The sequence below is a fragment of the Panthera onca genome, chromosome B3, assembly GCF_046562875.1.
Source record: "Panthera onca isolate mPanOnc1 chromosome B3, mPanOnc1 haplotype 2, whole genome shotgun sequence".
In the NCBI taxonomy this organism is placed as follows: Eukaryota; Metazoa; Chordata; class Mammalia; order Carnivora; family Felidae; genus Panthera; species Panthera onca.
In genome coordinates this window covers 45,430,471-45,449,847 of record NC_138344.1, presented here as the reverse complement: position 1 = coordinate 45,449,847, position 19,377 = coordinate 45,430,471, and the positions used below count along the sequence as shown (strand labels likewise).

The 19,377-nt window shown below is 43.4% G+C and overlaps 1 protein-coding gene and 1 non-coding gene across 2 annotated transcripts in view; one reads left to right on the top strand and one right to left on the bottom strand.

Annotated features, from left to right (window-relative positions):
- MYO1E (myosin IE) overlaps positions 1-19,377 on the bottom strand; it is a 213,188-nt gene that overhangs the window by 27,614 nt on the left and 166,197 nt on the right. Inside the window, exons 19-23 of the mRNA XM_060621053.3 lie at positions 19,130-19,274; positions 15,173-15,287; positions 14,797-14,966; positions 14,568-14,713; positions 216-362 (exon numbers count right to left, since the gene is read on the bottom strand). Coding sequence (XP_060477036.1) covers positions 216-362; positions 14,568-14,713; positions 14,797-14,966; positions 15,173-15,287; positions 19,130-19,274 — 723 coding nt within the window. The remainder of the gene's footprint in view (positions 1-215; positions 363-14,567; positions 14,714-14,796; positions 14,967-15,172; positions 15,288-19,129; positions 19,275-19,377) is intronic.
- Positions 8,316-8,422, top strand: LOC132670481 (U6 spliceosomal RNA). Its single transcript, XR_009606719.1, has one exon. It is a non-coding gene; the product is annotated as a U6 spliceosomal RNA (small nuclear RNA).

The window sequence follows — 19,377 nt, the reverse complement described above, 5'->3', positions numbered from 1 at the left end:
GATCTTTCAAGGTCTGTAACATCCATCAGGACTGTCTTCTGTAGGCCCTAGGGCTCTCTGGGGGAAATGGAGGCACACAGGGCTGGGCTTTTCTGAAGCCACTGAAGCCGGTCAGACCCCCTGCTCCACCCCACAAGCCTCCTCTCTTCTCAGCCTTGACTGCAGCAGGGAGATCAATTTTTACTCACAACTTTGGGCCCCAGATCCCCACTTACGTATTGCTAAATTTCAGAGGTAGTTGCTTCTGGGTTTTTTCCTCATAACGCTTTGCTAAGAGGCTTAAGAATTCAGTTTTGAAGACAGACTCAAGCAGACTGTCATACTCTTGCTCATGAAGAATGAAAATGTCATCCTGCATGGTACTGCAAAGAGATTGGAAAGACTTAATGAAAGTTGCACGTCTGTTTATTCCCTTAAAAAAATTCTGTAAGATAGCATTAGGTTTCTACAGTCTTTCTATAAGTGATAAGCTTCAAAACAAAACACAACAGCTACAAATTACATAACAAAATTGCTGCAATCTGCTTTCGAAGGAAGCTTCTAACCCACCAAAAGTATCATCAAAATAAATCTCCCACATGATTTTCAAAATCCGGAATTTAAGGACAATTTAGTCTGTATTAAAAAAGAAAAAACCACTTTCAAATTCAACTTCTACATTCTCAGGATCATAAAAATCCCAACTGTTATGAATAGAATGTGGCTGAAAGTGAACAATTCCACATAAGTGCCAAGTTAGTAGAATTTACAATATGGTTGTAGCTATTGTAATAAATCCTAACTTGAAGAAGTGTAGCTCAGTTACCAAAAGGGAGGCCAATACCCTGGGCTTTGTAAGCACTTATTACGGGTCTTTGGGTATTGGGTGCTCTGCTTAAACTGTGTGCCAAGAGCTGCTGAAGGCACAAACACACGAAACACAGATACACAAGACAGGTGGACCAACAGCAAGCAAGAACAAGCATCAACTTCAAGCTAATGAATTTCGTGGGACAGGGAGAGAACACACCTCTGTGGAAACTGCGTGTTTGTATAGGGTAGGGCTGTGGGCAAACTCAGGCCAGGAGGGAGAAAACATGAGATGCTGCAGGAAGACTGGAAGAGGCTGAGGCAAACCCAGTTCTGGGGAAAATGCTTATTGGTAGAGAGGATTGATTAGACTCAGTCCATCTCCCAAGCCAGCTAGACTCTCAGTTCCATCTCCCAACCCAGCTAGACTTCATGGAAATTACAACACACATATAATTAAGACCTTTTATACTCCAGTTGTTAGAGGTATAGCTCAGTTGAAGGAGGCCACCAACCCCAAAGGTTCCATAATGTACACACGTACAAAGACCTCCACCGTACCACCGTTAAACTATCTAAGACACCCCTCTAAAGAATGACATTTCATCAGGGATAGTGTTTTTCCAGGTATTAAAAACAAAGCAAACCTGTTTCAATGAATTGACCACAATAACATTTTAATCTCTCCAAGTGCAGGAAATGCCAACAACATGGTTTTTTTTGTTTGTTTGTTTTTGTTTTTGTTTTTTTTAGTAACCAGAGCTGAGCTGTATCACACAGGGGCCTGCTCTCGGGACCCCAGGTACCGCTGCACCAATAGATTACAAACCCAGACGGGAAGGTGAGTATGGACAAAGAACTAGGGCATAGAGAAGCTTTGAGATTAAGCATTCTTCTTCCATGTAGACTCTGATCCATTTAAACTGCAACCCCCATGGTATCTCTGGGCAGTCCCATGAATATGATGAGGTCGGGGTAGACCAGAGGCAGTGTGAGCCTTCTGACTTCTTCGGGCAGTCAGAGCCTTGGTGGCTTGTCAGGAACCTTCTCTCTTTGGGCACAGAAGGAAGCTAACGACCTGTACCTGATTAAGTCAGTAGCTTTAGCCATAGCCTGTTCCAGAAACCTCAGCCCCTTAGTCTTCCTACATGAAAGGAGCTTGGTAATGTACAGGAGAGGAGAGATCTAAGGTAGGCCCACCACCCACCTATAATTTAAAGGCACAGGATGGCAGCATGCACAAACCACAGGGGAGAGATGAGTAAACTAGAAGCAACGAGACAACAGCACACTGAGAGGGAGCTTGGCCCTTCAAAGCCTGTTTAATGAGGATGAGTATGCAGGAGAGTTCTTCTTGGAAGTGAAGTCAGAATACTTTACAGGCATTTTTGAACACATAATGGCCATTTAGGTGGAACACTTGGTCATTATTACTACCTCAAGCTTTTGTTTTCAAACTTTCCTACATCACAACTAGTTTCCTTTATACTCTTGTTATAGTTGGGATATAGGTTTTTCTGTCGTGATGAAGACCGTGGCAACTGGCGGTTTAAACAAGATTGCATTTTTGTCTCTTGCTCCTCAAAAGCATTTGCAAAAGCAATTCAGGACCAACAGGACCATTCTACAGTGCCTGGGGGCTAGGCATTTACTGTTTCCTTTTACAGGTAGGACCGGGAAGTTGTACAAGTCACTTCTGCTCACACCCCATGGGCCAGCACTACGTCACATGGTTATGCCTAGCTGCAAGGAAGCCTGGGAAATGCAGTCTTAGGGGAGGCTGTCAGCCATTCCTATGTAAAGGAGAAAATAGGTATTGCAGGGCAGCTCACAATCTCTACTATTTCTAAATCTCTACTTTTCTAAATGAGGAAATGGAATCTTTTCGTAAAGTCTGAGAATGTACCACAGACGGTCTAGCTACAAAGCTACTATCATCTTCCTGTCTCTAGGCAGATGAAAAGTCTCGAATTGTCATGGTCAATTCAATTATGGCAATGCAGAACTCCACACAAAGGCACTTATGTAAACATCATTTGGAATTAATGAAAAAAAAACCCCAAACATCCTAGCATCCTAGCATCCTAGCCCAGGGGTAAGAAGACTGTTGCGTGAGGAAGGGAGTGGATGCGATAGGCAAAGAGTAAAACAAGAAGCCCCACTTTCAGTGTGTGGGGTGAGAAACAAAACTCTGCTTGATGCAGAGCACTCTTGGGCATGTCTGGATGCGTCTGTTTGCCTGGCTGTACTTTTCGGCGGGACAGTGCTTATTCAACTGGGCTAAATGAGCCCAACGCAAGTAACCTTGAGTAGTTTAATGCGGTTAGGAGTTTCATTACCATAAAGAAAAAAGCATGCAGGCCAAAACTTCAGGGCCAATTATCAGCAGGAGTCTGGAAATGAGAACAAGTGTTTGGACACTTTGACTTTAGCCATCAAATTCAGAAACCCCTCCCTCGGGTGACCCAGGCATGGGAGTCAGTGAAACCATCCTCAGGCCAGAGTTTTAAGTTCATTCGCCTCTCCTCAGCCCACGCTCCAGGGTCTAAAAACAAAGCTTTTACATTTATTTACTCTAAAAATTCAGACTTATCTTTGGACCTCACCCCTGTCTTATTCATATGCTCAAGCTGCAATTCCTTACAGATGTTTGATGTAGTCCCCTGTGCTGAAAGATCCTTTACTAGTCCTTGCTTTGGCTCTCTATTTGCTTTTTATCTCCTCATCTTTGTGGCTTATTGTTATATTGCTGACGATACTAGAAAATCTTGTTTCACTCCCTTAACCAGTATCTCTTTCACAAAAAAATGTTCGTTACAAAACACTGAGTAAAGACTTAAAGGAGGTCCCCCCCACCCCTTATGCTGAAAAGGCTATTTCCTAGGCCAGCCCTGCCTTTATTTAAACCTTTATATGTACTCCTTTTAGCAAACTGCAAAGTACAGAGGTAATTAAAGAAGAAAATAAACCTGGGTGCCTGGGTGGCTCAGTCGGTCTGAGTGTCTGGCTCAGGTCATGCTCTCATGGCTCATGAGTTCAAGCCCTGCATCGGGCTCTCTGCTGTCAGCACACAACCTGCTTGGGAGTCTCTATCTCCTCTCTCTTTGCCTCTCCTTTGCTTGCTTGCACACATGCTCTCCGTCTCTCTCTTTCAAAAATAAATAAACGTGAAGAAGGAGAAGAAAATAAACCTTCTCCAGAATTCCACCATACAGAGAAACCAGTGACACCAGCTTTGGGGCAACCTGATTTCCCTGTAGTGCAGACACAGGCTGTGTCAAACCTAAACAAGGGTCTCCTAGCGAAGCTTCACAGACCCCCAGTGAGAAGGCTCATCATGTCTTTTGTATCCCAGGAGATGTATGTGTAACATCTCCTAACACTTATAACCTGTATGGCAGGTTATATGGAAGGCCTACTCAGGTATTTGCTTCCATTCCAGAATGACAGGGAGCTCCTTGAGGCAGTGACTATGTTCGCATTCACCTCCAAATTCCAGAGCTGAACAGAAGGTAGGGGTTCAGTTCAAAAATGCTGACAACGTCCAGGTTCCCAAATCTCAAAGGTTACATCAAGTCAAGATTTCAGTAATGTTTTGGGTCAGCTGCGCAGTGGTAAAGCAGGCTGTTCTTACTGCCAGGTTTAGCCAATTAGGCAATGCAACATTCTAGGCAAGAATGTTGCAACAAGAGAAACTGGAGCATCTCCCTAAAGCCCTCTTTCAGGTTGATCTTCCCATCACATAGTCATTTTGGAAAATCTACTGAACCAGACAGGGAGCCACGTAGTTTTCAGTCTTGGGCCTCTGGTGATCAGCTATTAAAATGACAAGGACTATTAGAAGCCTCATCAGAGGAGGGGCCAAGATGGCGGAACAGCATGAAGGTTTTTTTTGCGTCTCTCATTGCTGAAATGTAGCCAGATTAGCACTAACCCATCCTGCACACCTAGAAAACTGATTTGAGGATTAACACAACAATCTGCACAACCTGAACCACAGAACTCAGCAGGTACGCGGCGTGGAGAGGTGAACTGGGGGAGAGAGAAGCTGCGGAGGTCAGGGAGTTGTTTTTGCTTGTGGAGAGAGGACGGAGATGGGGAGAGAGTATGGGAAAAGCACCCCCACCACCACCAAAAGCAGCTGCAGAGAAAATGGAAAAGTGGAAACAGCCATAGGGACTGAACAAAAAAGGAAGAAAGGAAGAAAGGAGAAAGGAGAGGGTTTAAATTCCATTAAGACTCTATAAACAGGGGGAGTGCAGAGTCTGCAACTCCGCAGCTCAATACCTAGTGGTGCTCTGGTGGGAAGGGCGAATCCCCAGTAGCAGAGTGGGGTCCAAGAGGTTCTCGGGCCACATGGGGAGAAGCAGTTCCCCTGCTGGGAGGACACCCGGTAGAGGTTGTGCGGCATCCCCACAGGCAAAGGTCCCAGCAGATTCCGAACAACCACATTTACTAGTGCTGGAATAAGGACATTGAGGGTGAAGGCCGGAGCCAGATGTGTGTTGTGATTTTCCGTAAACCTTGAAACTCTGCTGCTGGTACAAGATCGCATGAACTTTTTCTGGGCTGGGCTGGCACCTGGCCACAGTCTCTGGGCACCATCAGCAGTGCGGTCTCATGAACATTCCTGGGGACGAACTGGCACCTGGCCATTGCTTGGTGAGACCCTCCTCCAGAAGGTGTGAGTGGGCCAAAGCTGAAGTCCCTCAGAAGTGAGGGGCTGGGAAAAAGCCCTATTTGAGATAAAACTCAAGAGGCAGGTGCCACCTGGCAGCTTGGTTACAGACAGTGTAGAAGTGGGGAGTGGATGGAAGCCAGAGAAAAATCAAGGGTGCTTGATTGCCAGTCATGGAGACCACAGAGTTCAAATACTAGAGACTGGGTAGCAGGGTGATGCCATTTTCACCCCTCCCACATATGCACATACATGCCTACAAGTGCCATCCACAGCAATCCACCCCAGTAAGCTAAGCAGTGCCATCTATGGAGGACATAGCTGTTACACTAAGCCCTGCCCAACTGGGCCAACAGCACTCTTGACAAACACAAGTCTCTCTGCCTGCTTAGTTTACGGACTATAAAGTGCTTCATAGCTTGACTTCTATGAGAAACCAGATGTAATTTCAATCATACTCCATTCTGTTTGCTCGTTCTTTTATTCGTTTTTTTTTTTCTGTTCTTACTCTTGAATACAGAAAGAGAAAAAAAATCTTTTATTTTCCATTTTTATTAAAAAGACTTTTCAATTTTTTCTACTAGTTTTTTTTTTACTCTTTTATAAATTCTTAAAATTCTATTTTACTTTCATCATTTCATTCTATTCTGTTTTATTGTATTCATTTTTTCAAATTTTCAAAGGTTTTCCTTTTTTTCTTTTCTTATCTTTCCCTTTTTTCTCTACTCTATCAAGCTTCTTTCAACAACCAGACCAAAACATACCTAGGATCTAGCATCCTTTATTTGATTTCTTTGTGTTGTTTTTAATTTTTAATTTTTAATTTTAATTTTTCTTACTTTATTAATTCCTTTTCTTCCTCAAAAATGACAAAACGAAGGAATTCACCCCAAAAGAAAGAACAGAAAGAAATGACAGCTGAGGACTTAATCACAGATACAAACAAGATGTCTGAATCAGAATTTAGAATCATGATAATAAGAATACTAGCTGGGGTTGAAAATACATCAGAATCCCTTTCTGCGGAGATAAAAGAAGTAAAAGCTAGGGAGGATGAAATAAAAAATGCTATAACTGAGCTGCTATCTCGAATGGATGCCACGGCAGCAAGAATGGATGCCACAGCAGCAAGAATGGATGAGGCAGAGCAAACTTATGGAGAATACTGAAGCAGAAAAAAAGAGGGAAACTAAGGCAAAAGAGCACAAAATAAAAATTAGAGAACTCAGTGACTCATTAAAAAGGAATAACATGAGAATGATAGGGATCCCAGAAGATGAAGAGAGAAAAAAAGGGGTAGAAAATTTATGTGAACGAATCATAGCAGAAATCTTTCCTAACCTGGGGAAAGACACAGACATAGAAATCCAGGAAGCACAGAGGACTGCCATTACATTTAACAAAAACTGACCAGCAACAAGGCATAACATAGTCAAATTCACAAAATACTCAGGCAAGGAAAGAATCATGAAAGCAGCAAGGGAAAAAAAGTCCTTAACCTACAAGGGAAGACAGATCAGGTTTGCAGCAGACCTATCCACAGAAACTTGGCAGACCAGAAGGGAGTGGCAGGATATATTCAATGTGCTGAATCGGAAAAATATGCAGCCAAGAATTCTTCATCCAGCAAGGCTGTCATTCAAAATAGAAGAGATAAAAATTTTCCCAGACAAACAAAAATTAAAGTAGTTCGTGACCACTAAACCAGCCCTGCAAGAAATTTTAAGGGGGACTCTCTGAAGGGAGAAGAGATGAAACAACAAAAACAAAAACAGAAACAAAAAGACCAAAAGCAACAAAGAACCAGAGAACACTACCAGAAATTCCAACTCTCCAATTTATTAGCAACATAATGGCAATAAATTCCTATCTTTCAGTACTCACTCTAAATGTCAATGGGCTCAACGCTCCATTCAAAAGACATAGGGTAACAGAAGGGATAAGAAAACAAGATCCATCTATATGCTGTTAACAAGAGACCCATTTTAGACCTAAAGACAGCCTCAGATTGAAAATAAGGAGATGGAGAACCATCTATCATGCTAATGGTCAACAAAAGAGAGCTGGAGTAGCAATATTTATATCAGATGATCTAGATTTTAAAATGGACTTAGGGGCGCCTGGGTGGCTCAGTCAGTTGGGCATCCAACTTCAGCTCAGGTCATGATCTCACAGTTTGTGGGTTTGAGCCCCACTTCGGGCTCTGTGCTAACAGCCCAGAGCGTGGGGCCTGCTTCATATTTTGTGTCTCCCTCTCTCTCTGCCCCTCCCTTGCTCTCTATCTCTCAAAAATAAATAAATGTTAAAAATTTTTTTGTTTTAAATAAAGACTATAACAAGAGATGGAGAAGGGCATTATATCATAATTAAGGGGTCTATCCATGAAGAAGACCTAACAATTGTAAACATTTATGCTCCAAATGTTGAGGAACCCAAATATATAAATTAATCACAAACAAAAAGAAATTCACTGATAATAATACCATAATAGTAGGGAACTTCAACATCCCACTTACAACAACAGGCAGATCATCTAAACAGAAAATCAACATGGAAGCAATGGCTTTGAGTGACACATTGGACAGGATGGACTTAACAGATATATTCAGAACATTTTATCCTAAAGCAGCAGAATACACATTCTTCTTCAGTGCCCATGGAACATTCTCCAGAACAGATCACATAGTGGGACACATATCAGCCCTCAGCAAGTACAAAAAGACTGAGATCATACTGTGCATATTTTCAGGCCACAATGCTATGAAACTCGCAATCAACCACAAGTGAAAATTTGGAAAGATAACAAATACTTGGGGACTAAAGAACATCCTACTAAAGAATGCATGGGGTGCTCACTTCAGCAGCACATATACTAAAATTGGAATGATACAGAAAAGATTAGCATGGCCCCTGCACAAGGATGACACACAAATTCATGAAGTGTCCCATATTAAAAAAAATATATATATATATATATATATAAATAAATAAATAAAAGAATGGGCTAACCAAAAAATTAAAGGGAAAATTAAAAAGTATATGAGGGCAATGAAAATGCTAACACCACAGCCCAAAACTTCTGTCATGCAGCAGAGGCAGTCATAAAAGTATATAGCAATGTAGGCCTTCCTAAAGAAGGAAGAAAGGCCTCAGATACACAACCTAACCTCACACCTCAAAGAGCTGGAAAAAGAACAGCAAATAAAACCCCAAACCAGCAGAAGACAGGAATAACAACCATTAGAGCAGAAATCAATGTGATCGAAACAAAAACACAAAAACAAACAGACAAATAAAACAGTAGAACAGATCAATGAAACCAGCTGGTTCTTTGAAAGAATTAACAAAATTGATAAACCCCTAGCCAGTTTGATCAAAAACAAAAAAAGAAAGGACCCAAATAAATAAAATCAAGAATGAAAGAGGAGAGATCACAACCAACACTGGAGAAATAAAAACAATAAGAGAATATTATGAGCAATTACACACCAATAAAATGGGCAATCTGGAAGAAATGGACACATTCCTAGAAAAATATAAATTGCCAAAACCGAAACAGGAAGAAATAGAAAATTTGAACAGACCCATAACCAGTAAAGAAATCAAAACTCTCCCCAAAAAACAAGAGTCTAGGGCTGGATGGCTTTCCAGGGGAATTCTACCAAACATTTAAAGAAGAGTTCACACCTATTCTCTTGAAGCTGTTCCAAAAAATAGAAATGGAAGGCAAACTTAAAAACTCTTTCTATGAAGCCAGGATTACCTTGATTCCAAAACCAGACAAAGACTACACTAAAAAGGAGAACTATAGATCAATGTCCCTGATGAACATGGATACAAAAATCTTCCACAAGATACTAGCCAACCAGATCCACGAATAATTCTTCTTCCACAAAGAATTATTCACCACAACCAAATGGGATTTATAGCTGGGATCCAGGGCTGGTTCAATATCCACAAAACAATCAATGTGATGCATCACATCAATAAAACAAAGGACAAAAACCACATGATCCTCTCAATAGATGCAGAGAAAGCATTTGACAAAGTACAGCACCCTTTCTTGATAAAAACTCTCAAGAAAGTAGGGATAGAAGGATCACACCTCAAGATCATAAAAGCCATATATGAAAGACCCACTGCTAATATCATCCTCAATGGGAAAAAACTGAGAGCTTTCCCCCTAAGGTCAGGAACAAGACAGGGATGTCCACTCTCACCACTGTTATGCAACATAGTATTGGAAGTCTTAGCCTCAGCAGTCAGACAACACAAAGGAATAAAAGGCATCCAAATCGGCCAGGAGGAGGTCAGACTTTCACTCTTCGCAGATGACATGATACTCTATATGGAAAACCCAAAAGATTCCACCAAAAAAACTGCTAGAACTGATCCATGAATTCAGCAAAGTGGCAGGATATAAAACCAATGCACGGGATCGGTTGTATTCCTACGCACCAATAATGAAGCAACAGAAAGAGAAATCAAGGAATCGATCCCATTTACAATTGCACCAAAAACCATAAAATACCTAGGAATAAACATAACCAAAGAGGTGAAAAACCTATACACTGAAAACTATAGAAAGCTTATGAGAGAAATTGAAGAAGACACACAGACAAAAAATGGACAAATATTCCATGCTCCTGGATAGGAAGAACAAATATTGTTAAAATGTTAATACTACCCAAAGCAATCTACATAGTCAATGCAGTACCTATCAAAATAACACCAGCATTCTTCACAGAGCTAGAACAAACAATCCTAAAATTTGTATGGAACCAGAAAAGACCTCGAATAGTCAAAGCAATCTTCAAAAAGAAAACAAAAGCAGGAGGCATCATAATCCCAGACTTCAAGCTATACTACAAAGCTGTAATCATCGAGACAGTACGGTACAAGAACAGTACGGCACAAGAACAAACACTCAGATCAATGGAACAGAATAGAGAACCCAGAAATGGACTCACAAACGTATGGCCAACCAATCTTTGACAAAGCAGGAAAGAATATCCAATGGAATAAAGACAGTCTCTTCAGCAAGTGGTGCTGGAAAACTGGACAGCGACATGCAGAAAAATGAACCTGTACCACTTTCTTACCGTACACAAAAATAAACTCAAAATGGATGAAAGACCTAAACGTAAGACAGGAAGCCATTAAAATCCTCGAGGAGAAAGCAGGCAAAAACCTCTTTGATCTTGGCTGCACCAACTTATTACTCAACACATCTCTGGAGGCAAGGGAAACAAAAGCAAAAATGAACTATGGGACCTCATCAAAATAAAAAGCTTCTGCACAGCGAAGGAAACAATCAGCAAAACTAAAAGGCAACCGACAGAGTGGGAGAAGATATTTGCAAACGACATATCAGATAAGGGGTTAGTATCCAAAATCTATAGAGAACTTATCAAACTCAACACCCAAAAAACAAATAATCCAGTGACAAAATGGACAAAAGACACGAACAGATATTTCTCCAAGAAGACATCCACATGGTGAACAGACGCATGAAAAAAATGCTCAACATCACTCACCATCAGGGAAATACAAATCAAAACCACAATGAGATACCAACTCACACCTGTCAGAATGGCTAACAGTAACAACTCAGGCAACAACAGATGTTGGTGAGGATGCGGAGAAAGAGGATCTCTTTTGCACTGCTGATGGGAATGCAAACTGGTGTAGCCACTCTGGAAAACAGTATGAAGGTTCCTTGAAAAATTAAAAATAGAACTACCCTACAACCCAGCAATTGCACTAGGAGGTATTTATACAAGGGATAGAGGTATGTTGTTTCAAAGGGGCACATGCACCCCAATGTCTACAGCAGCACTACTGACAACAAAGTATGGAAAGAGTCCAAATGTCCACTGACAGAGGAATGGCTAAGGAAGATGTGTTATGTATATACGATCGAGTATTACTTGACAATGACAAATAATGAAATCTTGCCATCTGCAACTACATGGATGGAACTAGAGAGTATTATGCTAAGCGAAATTAGTCAGAGAAAAGATAATCATACAACTTCACTCATATGAGGACTTTAAGATACAAAACAGATGGAAGGAAGGGAAGGGAAAATAATATAAAAACAGGGAGGGGGACAAAACATAAAAGACTTAAATATAGAGAACAAACAGAGGGTTGCTGGGTGGGTTGTGGGAGGGGGGATAGTCTAAATGGGCAAGGGGCATTAAGGAATCTACTCCTGAATCAGTGTTGCACCATATGCTAACTAACTTAAATATAAATTAAACAATAAATAAATTAAAAAAAAATAAAAACCTTATCAGACAGAGCCCCAATTATGAGATTTGATGGTACCCATCTCATTACCTACAATGGGAAAGCAAAGAACACAGGCTCTTACACCCGAGCTATTGGGACTGGCCTATATGTTTTTCTTTAGCTTAAATTTTCTTTCCTAGTCTTTAAAATTTTTTTTAATGTTTTTTAATTTTTGAGAGAGAGAGAGACAGATGGTAAGCGGGGGAGGGTCAGAGAGAGAGGGAGACACAGAATCCAAAGAAGGCTCCAGGCTCTGAGCTGTCAGCACAGAGCACGATGAGGGGCTTGAACCCACGAACCATAAGATCATGACTTGAGCCAAAGTCAGACGCTTAACTGACTGAGCCACCCAGGCACCCCTAAAATTTTCTTTTAAGATTTTATTTTTAAGTAGCCTCTACATCCAACATGGGGCTTGAACTCATGACCCGGAGATCAAGAGTCCCATGCTCTACCAACTGAGCCTGCCAGGAGTCCCAGACAAAGCCTCTTTAGACCAAAATAACCACAATACCGAGATCACACCTAAGGAGATGAACACTAAATCCTTCATATCAAATATTTGGTCATGCTCTCGTTTCCCAAACTGTTGCATAGTTGTTTTTGCATGGTTGGTTGGTTTGCTTGGGAGCTACCAGCCCATTCTGCTTTCCCGATGGTTATAAGAGTTAGAGGTGGTCCAGAAGACCAAATTTATGGGCATGGTGATGGTCTTAACTAGAAGAAACCATGGGGCAGTCACTGCAGCCAGAGTCAAGCACTAAGCCTCACAGTGTTCAGCACACATACACACAATACAACTTTTTCCCTAAAGTGCAAGACATCTGTTAAAATCCTTCTCTATACCAGTGTTGAAATATTTTGAGAACACACACACACACACACACACACACACACGCACGTCTGGTGGTCTGGTACCACAATCCATTTCTACCCTGGTTTTGATTCTGCACATACCATCACCCATGTGGTGGCATTCCTCACTCAGATTACTGGCCTAACCCGATAGTTGAAGGAAATGAGGGAACAGTATGAATCTTGGTGAAGGTGAGGCTCAGTGACTGCAACATGCACAGATCACAAGTTACAATGACTCAGACTCTTTTCTCTCCCCGGAGCCAGAACAACTTTTGGGCTAAGCACCTCATTTCATTACATCCTCTAACAAGGAAAGGCCATAAGGGAGCACATGTCCAGACCATGAGGAAGCAGCAGCAGAAGTTGGTTTTAGCATGAGACACTGCAGCCCCAGAGGCTGTGAGACAAGACAGAAGGAAAACATTTGAGGGGGGATATCCCACACCTTGATAAACCTCAAGGCCTAGACAAAAAGGATGGTGTCAAAGTGCCTTATATAAATGGAGACATATGATTATTTATGATCAAGCACTGCCTGAGTGGTCTGAAGGCTGAAGACACAGGCCTGGCAATAACAACAGGAAGAATAATAATCACTCTCAGAGTAACGAGCACATGTGCCCGGAACTATGATTCCCTGGCATTCAGCCACTGCCCCTGTCAAGAGAAAACAGCAGGTTTAGGCGAACCCTGCTTAGCCCAGGTGTGGCGTTTCCCCATGCAAGGAAAAAAAGAAGCTTCCTGTTGGGTTCCTTGGAAGAACAAGGGCAGCCTCAGCGCCCAGCTCGCCAGGAAGTGTGGCCGGCAGGCTGCCCAGCTCAGGCTGTGGCCCAGCTGGTGAGGTGAATGCTCAGGAAGATCTTCTGGAAACCGGACAGTGCCTGGAACTCTTGCTTGAAATCCACGGCACTGAGACCCACCTGAGGTGGGGTTTGCCAGAAAGGCTGCTGATGGACTCCTCTGCTTACAAGTTTCCCCCATATCCTGAGCTGCAATGTTTTAAACCCTTGACCTCACAGCACCACCTGGCCCTTTATCAGGAAAACTGGGAACAGAGAGAATCAGAAACCACCGTGACATAGGCAAGAATGGACACAACTTGAAATCTGTTTTGGATTATCACACTGGAGCCAGGATTTCCAGCCGGGTAGATAGGATGCCTGAGCACACAAAACCCCGGCTTTTTCCTGAGAGCAGCCGTTTTGTCCTCCGTGTGGAGTAAGAATTTAGAGGTATCCCGATTCCAGGAAGACATGTTCATAGACCACCAGGACATCACGACTGTCAATGCAATGGTAGCCCGTAGCCTTGCCCCCACAGAAGCAGCGGTCTCCTCAGAAGGGCCCAGGGATGCCACTCAAGGGGGAAGCCACTGAGCTCAAAGGGGCCTTTCTCCCTCTTTTCTTAGCCTTCTGTAACTGGGAGGATTTCCTCTCATCAGAGAGAATTCTGAGCAGGGCAGGATTTAAAACAAGTCTCCTTACACGTACAAGCCCCTCTGCCAAAAGAAAGCCGGCGCCTCTGCCTGTGAACTTGAGAGTTGAAGGGGGCATTGAGCAATGACTCCAGGCTGCCTGGGCCTTTGCTGGTGAAATGGGTCAGGTCTTCGAGGTGGGGGAGGTGGGCTTCAGGATGGGACTCTGGTCCCTTGGCCCCACTTCAGTAAAAGCATTTATCCTCTGTTTTGGATACCAGGTTTTTCTCTTACATTTTGTGGGAAGAAAGCATCTGAGTTCCCCTTGACTAGTGGAGCTGACCAGAAGGCCACTTCTTGGAATCTCATTCCTGAGACCAATGAAGGTCGGGTCTTCTCAGGGAAGAAGAGGAAACTCAGTTCTCTTCACCAGGATTTTGACAAGGGGGGAGCCCGGCCAGGCCTTTCTCCCGGCTGTTTGGAATGGCGGAGAGGCAAAGATGAGGAGGACCAGGCAGCCTCGCCGCTCACCTGAGGGACACGGACAAGATTCTCTCCATCTCAATTCTCCGCTTCAGCACTTCCTTCACCAGGCCTTTGTCCGGGCCCTGTTTCACTTTCTCTCGTCCGATTAAGTATAAGCACTTTGGAGTAAGAAGCAAGTCTCGCTTTACACCCTGTAAGGAGAGGTGCTTTAAGAAGGTGGGTGGACATGTCAAAATGGCCACTTTCCCCACAATGGGCAGCGGTCAGTGTGTACCTTGAACCTTCTGTCATACTTGGTCACTGTGTCTGCAAAGTCGATCTTCTCCCTCTTGCCCACAAACTGCTGGAGTTCCGGGTGTTCGTCCATCCCGATGTAATCCCCGATGAAGTTCCTGTTAATACTGTTTCTCCTTCTCTCTTTCTTGTTCAATAGGAGGTCTGAGGCTGCAGTTCCCCAAAGGCCAGAGAAGAGGGAAGGGCCAGGGCCCCAGAAAGAGGAGGAATATCGTGTGGAAATACACAGAGAAACTCAAAATGAATGCAAGATTTTAACATGTGACATTATAGGCAAAGGAAAGCGAACTTGTAACTTTGAGCTCAAAGTTATTCTGGAGCTTTGTTAAATGCATGAAATAAAATGACTAGAATACCTTCTTCTCTCATTTGGACGTATTTCTTCCGGGCCACAAATTTCCTCCATGATTTCTGTATCACTCGAGCATATCCATCATACTTTCTCTCTCTCATTTCTTCTAGAAGAAATAGCTGTGAACGTACAGAGGGAAGATGTGAGCCAATTCATAAGACCTCAGCATCACTTTTTTGGGGGGACGCTCAGTTTAGTCAAGGACATAACATCGGGAGCAGTTTCTCTGACTCATGAACAAAAGTGAAAAAATGATTACTAGGGCATATTGTTTGTAATTACAATAATATCTTTAAATATTTTTTTTGAGTTTATTTATTTTGAGGGGGTAGAGGGGCAGAAATATAGAGAAAGAGAGAGAGGGGGGGAGTGAGAGAGAGGGGGAGAGAGAGAGGGGGGGAGAGGGGGGGGAGAGAGGGGGGGGGAGAGAGAGAGAGGGGGGGGAGAGAGAGGGGGAGGGAGAGAGAGAGGGGGAGGGGGAGAGAGAGAGAGAGAGAGAGAGAGAGAGAGAGAGAGAGAGAGAGAGAAAGAATCCCAAGCAGGCTCCATGCTGTTAGCCCAGAACCTGATTCAGGGCTGGAACCCACGAACCATGACCTGAGCCGAAATCAAGAGGTGGAGGCTTAACCCAGGTGGCCCTGTAATCACTATAACATCTTTATCTCTCTCTGTTTTCTTCATTTAACTGAACACATAACAGAAAACAGCTGTATCTGGTTGTTAGTCGGGCCTTGAAAATGTGTGCTCTGCCTTGCTCATAATCATAATCTCTGCGAATCAAATGGGTGGTTCCACGTTCATCCCCTAGTTTTCTGCCTTGATCCAAAGAGGATGCTAGATGAAATGAACTGGAGGAAGCCACGGTTTAGTGCTGCACGCAGCCTCTTCACAGAGTTTCCAGCTCTTGCAGGAGCAGACCTTGTGCTGCTGTGGAAGAGGGCTGCCTGATTTTCAGGTCCACGAAAGTGTAGACTTTTGGCTGCATAGATTCTCCAAGGAGTCATTGGGCCAGAGGGTTATAACCAGTGCAACTGGAGCTGGACATAAGATGTATAGTCGGGACATGACTTCACCTAGCGGAACTGGGACTGTTCTGTGTAAGGACCCAGGTCTTGAGACTCAGCCCCCTTTAACAATCCTGACTGCTGCACCCTACTCGAGGAAGCTCTGGAATAACGAAGATAATAGCAAATAGCTGTAATGTACCGGGAGCCCACTATGGGTCAGGTATCATTCTAGATTGACATTCTAGAATACATTATTTCATTCAACTCATCAGCAACCACACAGGCCACACAGGTCCATCATCTCCATTGCACACAGGAGAAAATTGGAACTAAGACTGGGTGGGAATGGAAAGTGACCCAAGATCTTTCAGGCCTTGCCAGGCTCTTCCTCACTTTGGCATATAAGTCTGTCTCTGTAAGTCTGTATGCGGTCAACTCATGAAATGGTGGGGAACTTTCTCGCTCACCTTGGCAGTGGTTTTCATGACTCTCTAGGAAACAAAAGAAAATGTACCAATGAAAACAAGTAAAGCTGATGAAAAGTCACTGCGGAAATGTTCCAGAAGTAAATAGGAGAATTTGAAGGCAGCCAGGCTCGATTTGGTGCCTCTGTTTATCTGGATCTATCCTCAGGAGCCACATCCGTCCCTTCCTGTCACTAAACTTCTGCTTCTCACAGCCCTAGCTGTGCAAAAACAACACCTCAAACTCAGAAGGGAAGGGGCCGCTTCATTCCGCAGCTGTCACTGCCACGTACAACAGGGACGGGGAGCATATTTCTGAAAACAAAAGGAATACGTGATTTAACATTTGGACAGAATGTTTAAAATCTGAGCCCTGTGGTTGCCTCTTTGAAGAATATTCGTTGGTCTTTCTTATCTTGGTGTGTTGGGTTTCTGAGTAAGCCTTGTTTTCTTTCGTTCCCAGAACTATTTTGGGAGTGTCACAGAGAATGCACTTGTGACTCAGAAAGGAGGAGGCAACCAATTCCCAACCTCCTATAGATGATATCAAACATTAGCTGGGTTTTAGGTTTTTTCCAAAAGCCATGGAGGTTAGAAATCAGGGAGCTTCAAGAAAAAAAGGAAGAGAGAGAGAGAGAGAGAGAGCTCCCCCCACCACAAACCCCCAAATCATGTACACATGTACCAAGTAAATGGAAACCAAACCCTTTGGTGTCTAATGGGGGTTCTTTAGGCAAATGGGTTATTGCGTACATTCAGCACATCTACGCTAAGAGTCAAGGCAAAATCACAAGGCAGATTCTTAAAAACCAGCTTTTGTAGAAGTATTCGCAACGTCAGGACTAGACGTGAATGGCTGAGTGATGGGGGAGGGGAGAGAGTAGTGAAGGTACGTGTGCGGTGTGCGCCTGTGTGTAAAAAGATGGGGAAAAGGAGAAGCGAGTGACGGCAATAAAGCATTCAGGAGGAAGACAAGGAAAAGAAAACCCAAAATAAACCTTGATGTTGCAAGTAAAACCCCACAGCTCAACTAAATCAGAAAAAAAAAAGGTACAAAAAATGTTGAAGCTGTCCTTATTATACGTGGAAATTTAGCAAGACAAAAAAGTAAAAGCGGGTACAAAGCAACAGAGGAGTTCTGCATTGTACTGATAAATCACTCCATCCCATTTTAGAAAGAACAGGAACTGCTCTGTGGGTTGCTTAATGGTGCATGACACAACATTTTCATTTTATATTTGGAAATGACATTGCTGTGAAACTACAAATAACTCAAAAGTGGAAAATGCTACCACAAACTTTTCATAAACGGGTTCTATTGATGTGTGCCACTGATTTATTTAATAACTTTTATGGCTCTTAAAGCCATTCAGTCCCAGCCATTACCATTTCTGAGTCTCCGTCTGATCCTCTGAGGCAGAACAGCAGCTGTGGGGCCCATTCTAGGGGACGGAACTCACTGCAAAACCGGGGTTTGTCTAAAGTCAAGTGTTTCCGCGGTCACCAACACTGCCGGTTCGCATGGTATTTCCCCTGGATCTGATGACTAATTTTGTCAAGTTCACCAGAGACTCTTGAAATGGAGTCTTGTGATTGGCAAAGGAATCTCAAGAAATGATGATGTCCAACCCTGGTTAGTTCCAGCAGCTTCTCCATCTTAAAAAGTAATGTCTTTATTCCATAGTCCCAGAGCTACCTGGGCAGAAGAACTGAGGGGTTCTGCTGTAAGGAATCCAACATAGGAACTGGGAACTTCCTATAGACATTCATGAGGCTCACAGTGACCATCTCCCCATCAGGAATTATTAATTAATCTGTGGAGATCTAGTAAGTTTGTTAATTGTAGAACTTATTTTTGAGCTCCTTATTGGTAAAAATTTGTGTTCTATTAACCCAGAGATTTCTCCTCTTCCCTATTCAGCTCCTCAAAGTTCTTTCCAAGCTCCCTCACGGTCTTCAAGATCTAGTCCTAAGACTGCCCACCCCAGAGCTCTGTTCCACCTTCAAGGAGGAAATCTGTGTGTGTAAATGACCTGTTTGGTGTCACCCAGGTGGAGGATGTTAAGTTTACCCAAGCCTCCTTAGTCAGACAAAGAAGTCCCTTTTCGCTGAGACTCTACTGGATACTAGAAGTAACTGGTGGGCACCTGCTGTGAGCCACTGTCTGTACAAGGCTCTGAGTACACAAACATACCAAAGGGGCAAGAGTCCCTGACCTTGAGGAGATGGCCATCTAGCATGGGAGAGAGACAGTAAGAAAAGGAACAAGATGACGACATCTTTTTATACATGCTGAGCTCTCTGAAGGCTCTGCAGAGCAAGGGTATGGGGAATGACCTACACTTACATTGGGAGCAGGGGAGAGGACACCGAAGGCATAAACCAAAGAGTGAGAAAATGAAGGCAGCACGTGTGAGAAGGGGCAGCAGAAGCGCTGCGCGAAGGGGTGGGGGGCACTGAGGACATGACGGAGGGCAGCGGCATACTCACAGACTCGGGGGCTTTGATGAACACTTTGCTCCTCCCGAGCTGGAACTGGTCACTGTCCATGTTGACGGACTGCAACAAGTGGAGGACACCTTGTTTTTCGTCCCCTCTCCACGAGGGCCAGGTGGCTTTGGTCAGAATGGCATACCTGTGAGGACAATTGGGGACAGAAGGCTCAGCCTCAAAGTGGACTGCCCACCAAAGACACCCACTGCTGTGTTTCTTGGTGATCCATTCACCTCTGCTCTCGG